Below are 15,395 nucleotides of genomic sequence, written 5' to 3'. Positions count from 1 at the left end.
TTCATTAAAACAAAGACAATAAAAATGCCAAAATTATGACTGCAATCACAAGTGTATTTGACTCTTCCAAATGTGACTCCCAAAGTGCTTGAATGTTTGGTTTTCCATGAAATTCCTTACATGGGTTTCATTCCATTCAGACATAAGAATAGGAATACCCTTACAAATAGTCGTAAGTGAACATTTCTGTTAGTAGCAAGTTATGGCAGTGTTTACTCTTCCAATGATTCATGTAGATTGTACTTTTATTTTAATGGAGTTGCGATTTTTGTCATAGATGCATATGAAGTTTATAATCATCTTAACTTTATTCTTGCTTAGCTATGACCAGCCATCCTACTAAATTATATTTTTAGACTTGTTCCCTAAGGAAATGAAGCTTACGCTAGTCATGCTGTCACAGTCAGCTGTCATCGTCCGTCCATCTGTCCACCCTTGATAACTCAGCCAATTTCAAACAAACTTGACAGACCGGCAGAGATAAACTAACTAGTTTTCTCCAGCTCGGTGCCTGGGAGGGTCATTGCTGGTGTCCCTCACTGGAGGAGAAGCCAGAGCAATCCCAGCTCTTCGCTCAGTCCAGGCAGGGCTGAAAGGCAGCGGGGCACCGGGCACCGTGCTTGGCTGGCCAGCCCAACGAAGGTAGGGAGGGCAACACCAGGGGAGATGGAGTATATTTTGAGGGCAGTTTGGAGATTGCAGTGGGGAGCTGGAGGTATGAGAAGGACCTGGGGATGCCAAGGCAGTCATATGGTAAGGGGGCTTATTGTGGATCCTGCAGGAGATGGGGGAGGCAAAGAAGGAGTAGTGCAGCAGGAGGTGTAAGGAGAAAAACAGGAACAGATTTCCTTCGTTCTGCTCGTGGAACAACTTGTTTCCTCTTCTGTCACAGACGCAGTTACGAATGTTGTAACCTCAGAAAAAATGAGTGTCAGCTAATGTTGTGCATGCCCTTCGCTGTGCTTGGCTGCAGATGGGTCTCTGCATAGTTACCTTGGTCAAACCAGCTGGAAACACAATCTTTGCACATCTCTGCTATTGCAAAAGGCTAATCATTACCATGCTATCAGCCTTAAAAAGTCTGGTTACGTTAAAGGTTAAGCTTAAACTGAAGAGTTCGGACAGCCTTTATTGATAATGAAAAAAAGTGAAGTTTCTGATTTTTTTCTGCCCCCCCATGTTGTTATGGTTTGTGTTGAATAGGGTGGATAGAAAGGAACATTTAAAATGTCAGATGCAGCATTGGAAGGTTTGTGGAAAAAGATTCAACTTATGAAACTCTAAGTGAAAGAAAGTGCTTGGATGATAACTTTTTGCTAAATGTTTAGACACCTTTATCAGACTTAAGAATTTTTTTTGAGAAATTTGTTTCTTTCTCCTGTTTGTCAACAATTTTTTCTCTAGATAGTTCAGTTTATGGCATTCTCTTATCACACAACATCGCCATATCGCACAGTTATCTCTGTGCTCTGATTTTCGACCAGTTTTCTCCCAGCCAGCTACTTCATCATCTGCTGGTTTTTTTGTTTTATTAGTTGTTCTGCTGTAATTCCAAGAAGTGGTGCTGCATATCTCCATTACAAAGCACATGAAAACCGAAGCTTTTAAACTGGAAGGTTCAAGCTCAGTGTAGGGCTTTATGTAGAGTGAATCTATTGAAATACAGTTGCTTGTTTTCCATGAAGTTATAACAAGTAATTTCCCCCCTTTCCTAACAGAACGACCCTTAAGTGGTGTTTGTTTGTATCACCCTAATTTAATGCTCCTTAGTTCTGATACATCCTTGTCTTTTGGTTGAAAATGATCTCTAAACTGATAAAAATTTCCAGCCTTGGCAGAGATCAGAAGCCTGGCCAGCTTCCGATTAGCGCTTGCTTGGACACTCTTTTCCTGCGATTGTCTCCCCCAGTACAATAAGCTGCTCTCCCTCGTTTTGCCTGAAAATGCAGCCACCGGCTCTCGGCTGAAATGTAGTTAGAATGACATTAGGATGTAAGCAGGCTCCGACAGGAAGCAAGGAGCTGCTGGCGAAGGTCAGGAAACACTTTGGGATCATTGGAATTTTCTGCCGTCTTCTGAGACCTTAAGACTGTATCAATTAATGTATTTAACCCTTCTAGTTAGCAAACCCTGCGTGGTCGTGCGTGCGCTGTTTGTGCTGTACAGCTAACCCTGTGAAATAAACCGGGTAGTTTTGCGCTCAACAAACAGCTTTGCTGAAGATGTTCATTGTATATGCATGTACATATATATGTATACATATTTTTAAAAATGAATACACTTCCCAGCAGTGGAGTGGCCAGATTAAATAGTCCTGAATTGTTAAAAATGAAATAGCGTGCATCTCCTTCTGTCAGATTATTCAAAGAAACAAAAGCAAAGTCCTATTTTTTTTTTTCTTCCATTCAATCTGCCATAATCAGCGTGTACTCATTATGTCTCAAGTGAATCTGTCACCTGCCAGCAAGGCTCTAGGAGCATGGAGAAAAGTACAAAAGCTCCTGTTTCTATGTTGGTTTTTGCTTTCTGTCTCCTGCATGACATTTTGGGTGTTGCTTGGTTTGTGCTATACTGAGACTTCATCTTTTGTTTTCTCTTCAGAGCTTTTTAAAGTGAATTTCACAAGAGAGAGCTGCTTGTTCACTTTATCTTTCTGTTTATATATAAGCTTAAGCAGTCCTTGCTGCAAAAGTTTGAAAAATACACCAAGTGTGTTGTGCGGTTTTTCTTCCATATTTAAACAGACATAAACCTGGTTCCTCTAATTAAGAAAAAAAGAAAGTTAGGTATTTAATGTTATTGTTGTTTCTTCTGTACATTGTATTTTGTGCTATAATTAAAGCCACAACAGTACATCAGAATTTAGAGGTTATAGGGGAACGTATGCAAATGGTCTTCCTCGCTGTCACGTTTACGCTTTTATAGTACAGGACAAAATGTAGATGAAAGAGGTGTGCATTTCGGAAGGGGGCTTGCAGTTGGAAGGAGTTGCAGCTGTAGCTGCCTGGGGACTGCCTGAAGAATGAAGAGAGCAAAACGTAATCTGCAGAGAAACTTAGGCTTTTATTGCTGTGATAGTTTATTTTTGTAGATTTTCTTTCATGTTTTGGTTGAGCCAAATTAAAGTCATCACTAAAATGAAAAGATGTGATCATTTGGCTGGATTTTTAAGAGACATAACAGCAAGCTGTGCAACCGTTCCAGTGATTAGCTGTTCTCGTAGTGAAGAAACTACTGTTTTTAAGCGTGTTAAAACTCTGGTGCTTCTGGGAAGGGAAGAGAGCCATTATAACGCAAATTGCTCCTTACCTAATGATGCATCAGCTGGATGTTGAAGATAATCTCTTAAAGGTGTTACTGTTTCTTGACTATGTAGTGTTACAGAAGAGATCTCCATTTAGCAGTGTTGTTAAGGTGGCAGAGGAGCATGCCACCAAATCCAGCGTTTGAGGTCTGGGGACAAGCATTCCGAGTGACCGCTTTACGTTTCTCTCTTTAACAGGTTTGGGAAAAACCAAGAGAAAGACGAGCGCGCGAGACGCCTCACCCACTCCTAGCACGGACGCAGAGTACCCGTCCAACGGCAGCAGCGCCGACCGGATTTACGATCTTAACATTCCAGCCTACGTGAAATTTGCCTATGTCGCGGAGAGGGAGGATGAACTGTCCCTCGTTAAAGGCTCCCGAGTGATTGTCATGGAAAAGTGCAGCGACGGCTGGTGGAGAGGTAGCTACAATGGACAGATTGGCTGGTTTCCTTCGAACTATGTGGTAGAGGAGGTTGAGGAGGCAACTGCAGATTCACCCAGCTTTCTCAGCTTAAGGAAAGGCGCTTCCATGAGTAACGGCCAGGGCACCAAAGTACTCCACGTTGTTCAGACACTGTATCCATTCAGCTCCGTCACAGAAGAAGAGCTCAATTTTGAAAAAGGGGAAACGATGGAAGTCATTGAAAAGCCAGAAAATGACCCAGAATGGTGGAAATGTAAAAATTCCAGAGGGCAAATTGGCCTTGTTCCTAAAAACTATGTAGTAATCATTAGCGATGGTCCTACCATTAACACTTCCCATCCGCCTCAGATAAGCTACACGGGACCATCTTCTACAGGACGGTTTGCTGGAAGAGAGTGGTATTACGGGAATGTTACCCGACACCAAGCAGAATGTGCCCTGAACGAAAGGGGAGTGGAAGGAGACTTCCTTGTTAGAGATAGTGAATCTTCGGTAAGTGGTACTCAGCCCGGCAGGCTTTGTAATACCCGATGCTTGGGTTAGCAAGCATGACAATTAATAGCTTCCCTATCTGTAGTAAGGGGCTTTTCACCCTTAAAGGAGCAAACAACGCTTCAGCGTTACCAACCGATATGCTTACAGCTTGTGAGAATCGGTCTGTTACTGAAATGCGGTGGCATTTACAGTGAAATTTAACAGCTGTGGTCTGTATTATCCAGGGTTTTTTAATTAGCGGGCAAGCAAGTAAATATCTCAGGCTTCAGTTTGAAGCCTTTTCATGCGTTCCTCATGCAATCCTCCTCAAATTTGCAGCACTACCAGATAAAATAATTCTTGTGAATTGCAAATTTGGTCATTAATTTGATTTTAAAGCTAATTTCAAAGGGGATCTTTGCATTGGTCAGTTTTGTTCTGCTTTTAATTGAGTAATAACATAGGGTTTTTTAAACTATTGGTTAAAATCCCATTTTAATTATTTCTGCTCTACTTACATTATTTAGGTTGTAATAAGGTAAAGTTATTGTTGTATCTAATTGTTAAGATTATGATACACAACAGAGAGGGTCAAGTGAGCCCCTCAAATGCTTTGTAAATTGAGCCTTGATGACATCAGAGGGATATGAGTAATGCTGCTTAGGGAGCATGGTAGTTCTGAAAGTTCAAATTTAAAATTACACTGAAAGGCCTTTCATGTGTGCTGAGGCCAGAGAATTCACAGTTAAAGCTCTCAAAATTTAACTGTCCCTTGACTGTGATTTTGAAAAGGTGACAGATTTTAATAATTCCCTAATACATCATCTTTCAAAAGCTACAAAACAAAAAAATTCAACTCTGAATTTGTGATTAGGGCTTTTCTGCATTTATTGTTTCAATTGTAGAGCCATTCCATGAAGACAAAAAGACAAGAAATCCAAATAAAACTTTGCATTCTAATTCTTGGAAAACATTAGTAGTTTGTTATTATTATTGAAGTTAGGACTCTCACTATTCTCTGAAATTTTTACATCATAGGTAACATTATTGACAAAATACAATTCTTTAATAGTCCCGGATATTTTTTCTTTCTGGATACAGTATTGTCTGATTAAATTTTGGGCATCTTTCCTTGATAAATGTGCTCTGCAGAAGACATGATAGCTGTCAAACTACCGTTTCTTTGAAGCTCTGTGTCATTGAGTTCTATTTTTGCTCTTAGTTAACTGTAATCACTAAATGAAGGCAAATGCAAATAAACCAGAGGAGAACAGGAAAAAAAATAGAAATTAAATAAAAATAAACCAGAGGAGAACAGGAAGAAAAATAGAAATTTAGAAAACATGACTGACTTAGGTTGAGATGAATCAAGTTTGTTTAATCAACAGAAGAAAAGACTGAGGTGGGGCATACAGTCTTCTAAAATGTTAGAAAGCCACTAGAGGATTATGGTAATCATTAAATTACAGTAGTTCAGCTGTCTCTTCAAGGTAGCACCCTGCCTAACAGGGGCAGGCGGGAGTACTGGCTGCGGTGTGCCCTTGGTGTGTGTGTCCAGCAGGTAGAAGCTCACTTTCAGATCTGGATGCTGCATTTTCAGTTATCCTGAGACAGTAGCTATCAATTTTCTTCTGTCTTTTGAGAAAGTGCCAGAAGGACAGTTTGGAAATAAATACATTACTTAAAATACAAAAATGCGCAGCCATTTCTCAGAGCATGCCATGTCATGGTGGCCATTTTGCTATGGCTCATTTCTTTGCTTTTAAGAGTCTACCTCTGGAGTAAACGAATTTCCTTGAAAGGACTCAGTAACCTTTTCATTGAATATGATATCATAGCACTAAACACCCTTGTATTCAAAGCAGTTTCAGATTTGCTGCCCACATTGTTGCGGGGGAAATTGTTGCTTGTGGAGCACAAAAAGATTCATTCGGAGTGTGGTCTTCAAGTTGTTTCCAGTATCTAACACTTACTGGAATCTCAGAAAATTTACTCAATTCATATTACAGCAAGTTTTTTGCACACACACACACCAAAAAAAGTGCTGAATTGAGGAACTTATCTTTTTTTTTCTTTTTGTAGTCTTGATCTTGTCTTGCAGATCCTGTATTTGGGGTTTTTTTGAGCAATGAGAAGAACTGTAGTTATGCATGTAAATGCCTCCTTTGTCTTAGTACTACTTGAGAGTTTTAGTTTTTATTCGCTTTAAAGAAATATTTTACTACATCTCAAAATTTTGTCTGCCATAATCTTTGTGTATCATACCATCATATAATTTGTTTATTTATGTGAATTATAATAGCATTGGCCATTGCTAATTTGTTTTTATTTTTTTTTTTTTTTCTGAAGTGACAGGCGTGATATAATAAGCAAATGGGCATACTTGATAGCATTGGGAAAAAGATCATAAAAGATCTATTTCAAGCTTATTGTGTAATGGAACAAAGAAGGGTTTTAGAAATAACTCTTAAATTCTTGACGGTTGCTGTATTTCACATGTGTGACTACAGAGGCTGTTCATGCTGTGGCTAAAAGTCACCAGGAGTGTCTGCACAATCAGAGTGAAAGATCTTGATTAGAGGGACCAGACTGAACAGAGCAAAGTCGTCAGCTCTCAGATTTGCTCATCTTTCCACCAGACCAGCACTTCCCATTGCATTGTGTTATGAGCCCACCTATTAAAGCTGTGGATGCAGGGGTTATTCGTTTCTAAAAAGGCCCATAGATAAAACTGAGTCATTCTGCTAATCCTCTGCCTGATTTTTTGACCTGTTTTAGGGTTTTCTATGGTCTTCCATCACCATAGTTACGAAAAGTCACCTGTATAAAAGTTTTCCTTAGATTTCTTTGAGTTTTGCTCTTGTTACTGAACTATGAAAAGCTCTCCTTGGCTAGATGAAGGTTTGTATTATTCTGTATTCACTTGATGAGACTGTCATGTTTTTCCATTTCACATTTTAGTAGTTGCAAGATTTTACAATGTTTCTCTAGATTTAACTTACCAGATGTTTGTCTCACAGCTAGATTCCTTTAGCCAAAAATATTCTCCTCAGTTACACTTAGATCTAAGGGATGTTGTCATAGTGGAGAATATCCTGAGATGAACTGTTAGGTAGCTAGGGGCCTGATTATCTTCATTAATTACGAAATACTATTATTAGAGCCATAAACTTGTTTAAATCATTTAAGCCCATAGTTTATGTAACAGGCACAGTTACCTACTGATAATGTTTTTGCCAGCTCTGTTACTCCTAGGTAACGTCACCTTAGTTTTGGAGACGTAAAGGAAGTGACTGAAGTGGAACATACCTAGTTAGAAATACTGCTTGATTTGTTCTTTCTGTTGCAGGCTGCTCAGTTGACAAAAACTGAAGTTTGTTGTCTTGTTTAAGTAGCACTCCTGAACAAATAATGCAGATTTAATCTCCACAGTCTCTGTACAGCCACTTCTTACCCTTTTTGAATTGCAGGCTCTTTAGCGGTCAGATTTTTGTTCTCTCTGTAGTACCCAACGAAAGACAAACAAGCCTTGGCTGACACCGTTGGCCTGGGTTGGGTAGGTGATCGTCATGCTTTGAAGATCTAAGATTCCACTGGGGAGATAAGCAAATTTGGAAGGAAGAGGGGTTTTTGTTCAGAATCACCCCGGGAAACAAGTGTGCTTGCTAGTGCTGCAGCTAACAGGAAGGAGTAAATAGGTTGTGGCCAGTGATGCGGGAGGGCAACCACACCACACCTCCAGCTTCTGAGCAGGTCCTCTGCTGCAGACACCCTTAGACTTCAAAGGGAGCTTCTGTCAGGACTTGCCGTCCCCTTGCACTCTGCTGCAAGTGGGTGTGAAACTGGCGATGAGACAAACACCACTGCTTCATAGCCCTATGATGTCTTCCCATGAAGCAGAGATGATGTTTTTCTCAGACCAGTTCTGTTTATTAGCATGAATGAGCTATGCAATTTTTTGGACAATTTCAGGAGCAATTATTCATTAGGAAGTAATGGCTACCTTCTGCCAATAGTGTCACAGTTATCAAATTGTAGTAACCAATCCTAGATAGGGTTGCAGGGTGTAGTGTTAAGATGATACTGACGATTGTAGATGTATTAAGAGAACGCTGCGGATTGTAGGTGCGACTGGATTTGTGTCAGTCCTTTGAGATTGCATTGAGCTTCTCTCCTCTTTGTCCAGCAATAGTGACAGCAGGGTGAGGAGGCACAGGCTGAGAGTTTGTATGCTTTTTGAGGTTCTAATTCTGTAGTGTTCAGGGTGTCCCATATTTTCCTGGGGTTTTAATCCTGCAAGTGTTGGATAGCAGCAATGAAATGTGGCGACTGTTCAAAAACTGAAGCATTTGTCATGTTCTGTGACATGCTGTGATTGATGAGTTACAGCAGACAGGAGGAGAAAGTTTATCTTTAAAAACAGGCTTAAGGAAATATCCTAGTGGTTTATTTTAAATGGAAGAATAAAAATCTTATTAGAGTTGTATTTGAAGATCGATGGAGCCAATTCGTGTTTCCGACCTGTGTAACGTTGATTTTGGAACATGGTGAACATTACATAGAGAGGAAGGGTATTTGTTTATATCTAAATGAGGTGAAAGGGGTAGAAAAAGGAATTTTTAACCCTCCCAGATGGTTCTGTCCAGCCTGACCTTAGACTTTTGAGCTATGACTTATTTTTTTGGCTGGGTTACTGAGTAGGAGGAGGAGTGAGGGAAGACCTGGGTATGTAAGTGGAAGGAGTTGGGGAGCTCCAGGGCAGGCTCACAGCTGGGAGCTTGAAGGGTCTAGAATAGTCTGAAGAATGAGTGCATGAGAATATCTTCCGTGGAGGAAGGGCATTGCCAAGTGGAACTGGATCGAAAGGAAAAAAAAAAAGTTACAGGATCAGTAAAAGGCTTTCAGAGGGAGTTATTTTTCCCAGCATTTGCCATTTATGATAAAATTGTCTTGTTTCGTTCTCAAATGGAGATTGTAAAGCAGCAACTTTCTTTCCCATTTTCAGTTGTTGTTCCTTATATCACTTTATAACTTGCCTTCATAATAAAGTTTTCCATCTTTTTTGAAAAGACAGTGAAGTTTCTGACCAAAAAAGTAAAATTAAAGGAACTTCTTCCTACCTGTCGTGTTCCACATGCTGTAGGCACCAGCGGGAGCCTATGGTCATCTTAGTCATAAGCAGGAGTTAAAGTAAAGGAATCTGAAACGATTCAGAGAGGTGCTGCACCTGGACTGAAGAGCTGCAGATGCATAACAGCTAATCTTCAATTTTCTGTTTTAGAAATTGATTTAACTTTAGGTTTAGGTCTTACCAATTATGATGGTACAGAAATAGTCACAGGTTCCCTGCCACGAAGCTATGCTCTGTCCTTCTGTTGCAGAATCATCAACTCCTCTATAGATTTCAGGGATTAAAGCTTACTTCTGATGTGCCTTTATTTGGTGTATGTGAGGCTTTTATTCCTGGAAAAGTTAGTGTGCAAGCATCCAAATGTAGCAATTAATTTGAGAAATTGAAATTGAAAAATTGGCCAGCAGTTGAAACAAAATAGCTTAAACAGTAAATAAAATAAACAGACTTGGAGCAACTCCAAGGAGGACAGCAGGGAACCAATTCAAGCTGCATTGAACCAGCATACTTTGAAATGGTAATGTTAAGAGCAGTAGTTTATCTAGAGATTTTTTTTTTTTTTTTTAAAATAAGTCTTTTTTACATGTTCATTAGAGTGGGAAAGAACCAAAATAAAAACAAATGCAAGTCCAGTTGCTTTTCCTGTTTGTTCTCGAATCCTGTAGAAGTTACTGTGGTGAGGCCAATAAAGGGTTTCAGGATTTTTGCAACAGCTGTTCAAGCTCTTCCATCTCTTTGCAGCGGATGATGGCTCTCAAAAGAGTTAGATCAGCCTTTCCGCTGTTTTTTTTTTTTTTTAATTAAATCAGATCACGAAAAGAATAAACTTTGTAACATATTCTGGAGAAAATAAGCGATAATGTTGTCTTCTATTTATATGTCAATCTTACTAGCAGCTCTGAGGCTGGGAAGAATGGACAATAGTTCAGGAGAATGTTCATTCATTAAAGTTATAATTAAAATGGCAGGAAAAGTATTTAAAGTATTGTGTAGATCATCTCACAAAGATCTAAGTCTGGCCAGCGCCTGGGACGTAGGACAGTAGATCAGAGGTCTAAGACCTATTCCAGCACCTTTCTGGGTCCTTAGTACATCCTTTTGGGTCTAAAGATAATGATTCTCAGCAGATACAAGGAGCTTTGAAAACTTTGAAAACTTTGAAAATTTTGACATGCTGAAAACAACTGTGCTTTGTCAGAAAACATTAAAACTTTGTTGAGTGCAAAGTGGTTATTTCACTTATTTTTAAACCTTTGTCATAACATCTTTTCCTGTTCTTAAAACAAAAAAATGTGTTTGGTTCAGATTATGAACTTCCCCGTTTGTAAGTTCTTCTATTTTAAATGAGGGCCTTTGGTTACTGGTTTTCGTTTGGCATAGGCATCGCCCACGGAAGCAGCAGAAGTCAGTCAGCAAGAATGGATCTCGTTTTTCGAATCCTAAGCAGCTAGTCCATAAGTGCTTCCCTCAGCGCTGCCCTTGAAGAGAACCGATGGACCTGCCTGGTAGCCTGTGTTCGGAGCACGGCGATCAGCACGCTGCCCAGAGCCTGTGCCCTACGTTTCTCCTCCATGAGCCCAGGGTCCCAGAGCTTCCGCAGAGCTTCGTTTTTGCAGGCTTGTGCTTTGTTACCATTTAATGGCTGCTGCTTAGAGCTATGGAGATGTCCATTGACAGAGGTCCTAGGCCTCTGTGGTTATGGCTGCTGGAGGGTTTGTCCACACTGCATTCGGGGTCTTAACCACAGTGCAGTGTTGGTACAACTGGGTTAGCTTTAACCCAGTAGTATACGTGTTGAAAATAGGTCAGTCTTGGTGTGGGCTCTGCGCAGCCTTGTTTGCAATGCTCCTGAGGCAGGGGTTTAATATCAGAGCTAGCTGGCTTAAAATAGCAGTTTTCAAACTTGGAGCTAGGGATGGATGACAGGGCATGAAACGTATCTTGGGTGGAGCATCGGAAACCCCAAAGATATGCTGTCATGCACATTTCTTTCCCTCCCTTTCCCCCACCCTCCCCAGTCCTCGCCTCTTGGCAGTCTCAGGGGGTGCTGCTTGTATTTTGAGCCGGTGGCTTTGGAGCTGCTCGATGGCTGAGGCAGCCTTCCTGATGGAGCCTGTGCTGACCTGGCCAAGGCCCGCTGACACTAGATTATCGATGGAAGAAGTAATTCTCCTATGGGTGTTAACGTAAAATAATTTTAAAGAAGTGATGCTTGTGGATCTCGAAGGTAGTGGCTCGAGGTAGAATAGGGTTAGTCCAGAGGTGTGGAGAGCTAGCTGCTGGCTTAAGCAGCACAAGACGGGAAGAGCTGCTGCCCAAAGCCGAGGTGTGAGCCTGGGGAGTTAGGCCAGAGCCAGATCAGCAGGCATGGCAGGAGCTTGGTTTGCTCAGGGCAGCACAGATGAAGTCGAAAGGGAAGGCAGAGAAGGCGTTGGTACTAAAACAGGCAAGGGGAAGATGCAAGGAACGAGATTTTGGGATAGGCCTAACGTGGGGGAACGTGTGGGGCAGAGACCCACATCATTGCAGGAAAAAAGACAGCATGCTTGAGGAAATGCTGTCCTTCAGCTTACTTGGGTACGTACTCAGTGTGTGTCTGACCCCCCAAACGCAGTGTAGAGGACCCCGGAGGCTGTGGTTGCATGAACCGAAGTCTGGTGACAACAGTAACATTAGAGGGCTCCCGCTCCCCCCTGCTCGGTGCTCTGCTGTGCTGCAGCTGCACTCAGGGTTGTTCGTCAGGCGATGCTGTGAACCAGGTAGTCGCTTGTGGGTTTTGTTTATCCTGGACGAGTTCAGGTTCGCAGCACTGGCCCGACTGAAGCAGCAGCGTGGGGGGGGGGAGGACCGAGGGACTGCAGGAAGGCTGGGTCTGAAGTCTGGCACGTGCCTTCCATAGTTTCTGCCTGAAGCCATGCCTTCAGTGGGCAGAGACCCTGCAGTAGTACCTCCAGAGTCGCATCAGGCATTAGTTAGCCCCATTAAGCACTTGCTACAAACCTCTGGTGTGTGCTTTTTATTTTTTATTTTTCCGTTTTCCTGCTGGCTGGTGACACCTGCCTCCAGCTACCTCTCGTGGGGCAAAGCCCGTACTCCCGTCTCTATGGCCAGCCAGCAGCGGTCGATAGCTAGAGATGGAGTTCAGCTGGAAGCAAGGGACAGTGTGTCCTTTCTACACTCCTACAGCAGCATGTGGTGCAGAAAGCTGAATGGTCTCATCCTGGCTGTTTGGATGACAGCGCTCTCGAAACGAGAGCCAAGACGAAGAGATTTATCGTGTTTTGTCCTGTGTAACTTAATTAGTGCTTAATTTTTTTCTTTTGTGGGCAGCGGTTTGATGGTGAGATTTGTACTGTGTTTTCATTCTATAGCTTTATCTTTTTTCTTTACAAAAAAGGTGTACTCAATAGGAGAAATTATTCCCCATATATGTGGTAATGAAGATAAAAGGTGAATGTGTTTTTGTCTTTTGCAATGCAAAGCAACAATGGCCCTCTAGTGGTCACGGCTCTAAAAAAAGCGATATGGGGAATTTTCTTCATCTCACCCAAGAATGTTGCAATAATTGCTTTCTCCAGGACTCTCTAGCAAGGAAACCATACATGATGAAAGTTTTTGCCTTCTCCTTGACATTCTCGTGCTTCTAGATTGAGTAACTAAGATAATATTTGCAATGTAGTCATGTAATTGGCAACTTCAGACTCTGCATCTGGGGAGCTTTCACTTAACTGACTTAACTGTGCACGTTAATAATGATGGCAATTATTTATTGAATAATAGACTATTGGGTTTCTTAAGTAGCTAAAGCACCGAGCTGTGGAAAAAAGACTAGCATAAATTACCATCAACTATATGACACAGTTTGTTCCTGAAACCACAAAATTACGCCTTCATTTTGTTCACTTTTATATAATTCTTTTTTTTTTTTTTCTTTTTGAATTCTTCTCAACAGCCCAGTGACTTCTCAGTATCTTTAAAGGCGTCGGGGAAGAACAAACATTTCAAGGTGCAGCTCGTGGACAATGTCTATTGTATTGGGCAGCGTCGCTTTAATACTATGGATGAGTTGGTGGAACACTACAAAAAGGCTCCCATCTTCACCAGTGAACACGGGGAAAAGCTATATCTTGTGAAAGCACTTCAGTGACGTTGAAGATGGACTTGGCCGCCTGGGCCTCTTATAACTTACAAGCCTTAGGTCCTAAATTCACTTTTATAGAGCAGAGCAATATCTGAAGCAGGCTTAAGGAATAGGCTCTTTCTAAAGTGTTTGCCCTGTCGGTTGCTGTTTGTCGGTTTTTTTTTTTTTTTTTCCTGCCTCTTTTTGTGTTCCAGTTCTGTTAATCTCCGACCACCTCTCTTCAGGTTGAGAGTTTCCCTTGGGTGGCCGTGGCGAGCACTCACCTTCCCGGCTGAGTTCAAAACTCCCCTCTCCTGTGTACGTTTACATAGTTAGCTCAGATCAAGGAGGGGCGTTTTCAATTCAAACCAGTGTTAATCTGTTCAGATTGCTCACACAGGCAGAACTCTCCGTTCAGAGACATCGGACACAGTTTGAATGCACTGAAGCTGCAGCTGCTTAAGTGAGAGAGAGTAGACATAACAGTTGTGGCTGTGAGTTCTGTAGCTATATCGCTTACCGAGTAGTATATTACAAAAACTCCTAGTTCCTAGAAGCACTCTTTACACTGTACTCTGCTATTACATTGCCTCTCTGACTCTTTGTAAAGAGTACACTAATGAAAAGCATTTTGTAATAGTACTTCTTAAACTACTATGGTAAGATTGTAGTAAAAGAAAACTATCTAGTGTATTTTGGTCTGTAATTGCAACAAAGAGAAATTTTATTTGAAAGTTGATTACTAGAGAAAGAATCATTGAATTGTAAAGGCTGAATGTTTTGGTAATCTACAACCAAATGTGCCATCCACATAATGCTTTTTCCTCTTGCCCTTCTGCTTGTTTGAATTAAACAATTATGTATTTAATTCTCAAAGTAATATGTATCTGTAGCTGATTGTTGACACTAATACAGAAGATTAATAAAAACTGATCTTGGGACGGGGTGGGGCGGGCTACCAACACTATATATATATTTGCTTTACAGAAAGAAATCTTCGGGTTTTACAGAGGATGGCGTGGTTGGTAGGAAGAGACACACAGAATGTTTATGAAGAAAATGCATTTTTCTCTTTTCTTTACATTTAAACTCCTTTATGGTTTAAATATACAGTCTTTAGATGGCACATTCCTGAGATTGAAGAAGGGATCGTGAGATCTCAAAATCTTGCATACTCAGTTTTTTGGATATTGTAATAAAAAAGGTATTATGTCATGATGGAGTACTGGATTTATCCTTGGGTGGTAGTCCTGGTGTTGCTTTAGCAAGGTGAAATAGAGTGAATAATGAATTTGTTTGTCTTGGAATTTGTGTGGCCTGCAAAGAAAAATTCTGCAACTGCAGAGGACAGTTTGATATGAGGCAGTGTCTAATGAGCTCTGTGTTACTTGTTTCTGTGATAAGTAAGTCTGTTCATACCTTTAATGAAAACTGCAAGATGGAGCCATTTCCTGGTACCTTTTTGCTATTAAAACATGTTCCTTACCTGTTCTGTATTTCAGCCAGTGGTAGTGCAGCTGCCTCTGTGCATAACTCCAGTGTAGGTTAAGCAGACACCAGTGCTGTCTGACTCGCTCTGGTGTAAATCATACCACTGCCAGGAGACTGCACTGGTACGTCTGTGAATGAATTGCAGTCTTGCTCAGACCCAAGGGGCAAGCACAATTTTTGAAGTTCTACGCACATACTATTTTCCCACCACTACTGAAATCTTATTTCTGTTAGGTTATCTGAATTGACAACTGTATTTGAATTAACAACTGTATTTTTCTGTACATGCATTAACTAAAAATTGGGCAGTGACACTTCTGCTTGGTCCAGCTTAATGAAGGAAAGCAATGATTCAGAGCAATCCAGAGTGGTCATGCATTATCCTGAAGAGCACCTACCCATGACTGTCTTCTAAGAATATAGAAGCTTTCCTTAGGAAGTTGGTAA

General features: G+C 41.1%; 1 protein-coding gene across 5 annotated transcripts in view; it reads left to right on the top strand.

The window, feature by feature from the left end:
- Positions 1 to 14,369, top strand: part of NCK2 (NCK adaptor protein 2) — an 86,916-nt gene extending 72,547 nt beyond the window's left edge. For 2 of the 5 annotated variants that reach the window (XM_082337890.1, XM_082337891.1), the window contains 2 exons: positions 3,503 to 4,224; positions 13,290 to 14,369. In XM_082337890.1, coding sequence (XP_082194016.1) covers positions 3,503 to 4,224; positions 13,290 to 13,484 — 917 coding nt within the window. In that variant the 3' untranslated portion in view covers positions 13,485 to 14,369. Of the gene's footprint in view, positions 1 to 688; positions 754 to 2,958; positions 3,039 to 3,502; positions 4,225 to 10,717; positions 10,801 to 13,289 lie in introns of those variants that run through there. The other 3 variants (XM_082337893.1, XM_082337894.1, XM_082337892.1) reach the window with 3 other exon arrangements.
- The last annotated feature ends 1,026 nt before the right edge of the window (positions 14,370 to 15,395 follow it).

This window comes from Platalea leucorodia, assembly GCF_965183815.1.
Source record: "Platalea leucorodia genome assembly, chromosome: 2".
In the NCBI taxonomy this organism is placed as follows: domain Eukaryota; kingdom Metazoa; phylum Chordata; class Aves; order Pelecaniformes; family Threskiornithidae; genus Platalea; species Platalea leucorodia.
Note: the sequence above shows the minus strand (reverse complement) of the source record. Positions and strands in the feature narration are given on the sequence as shown.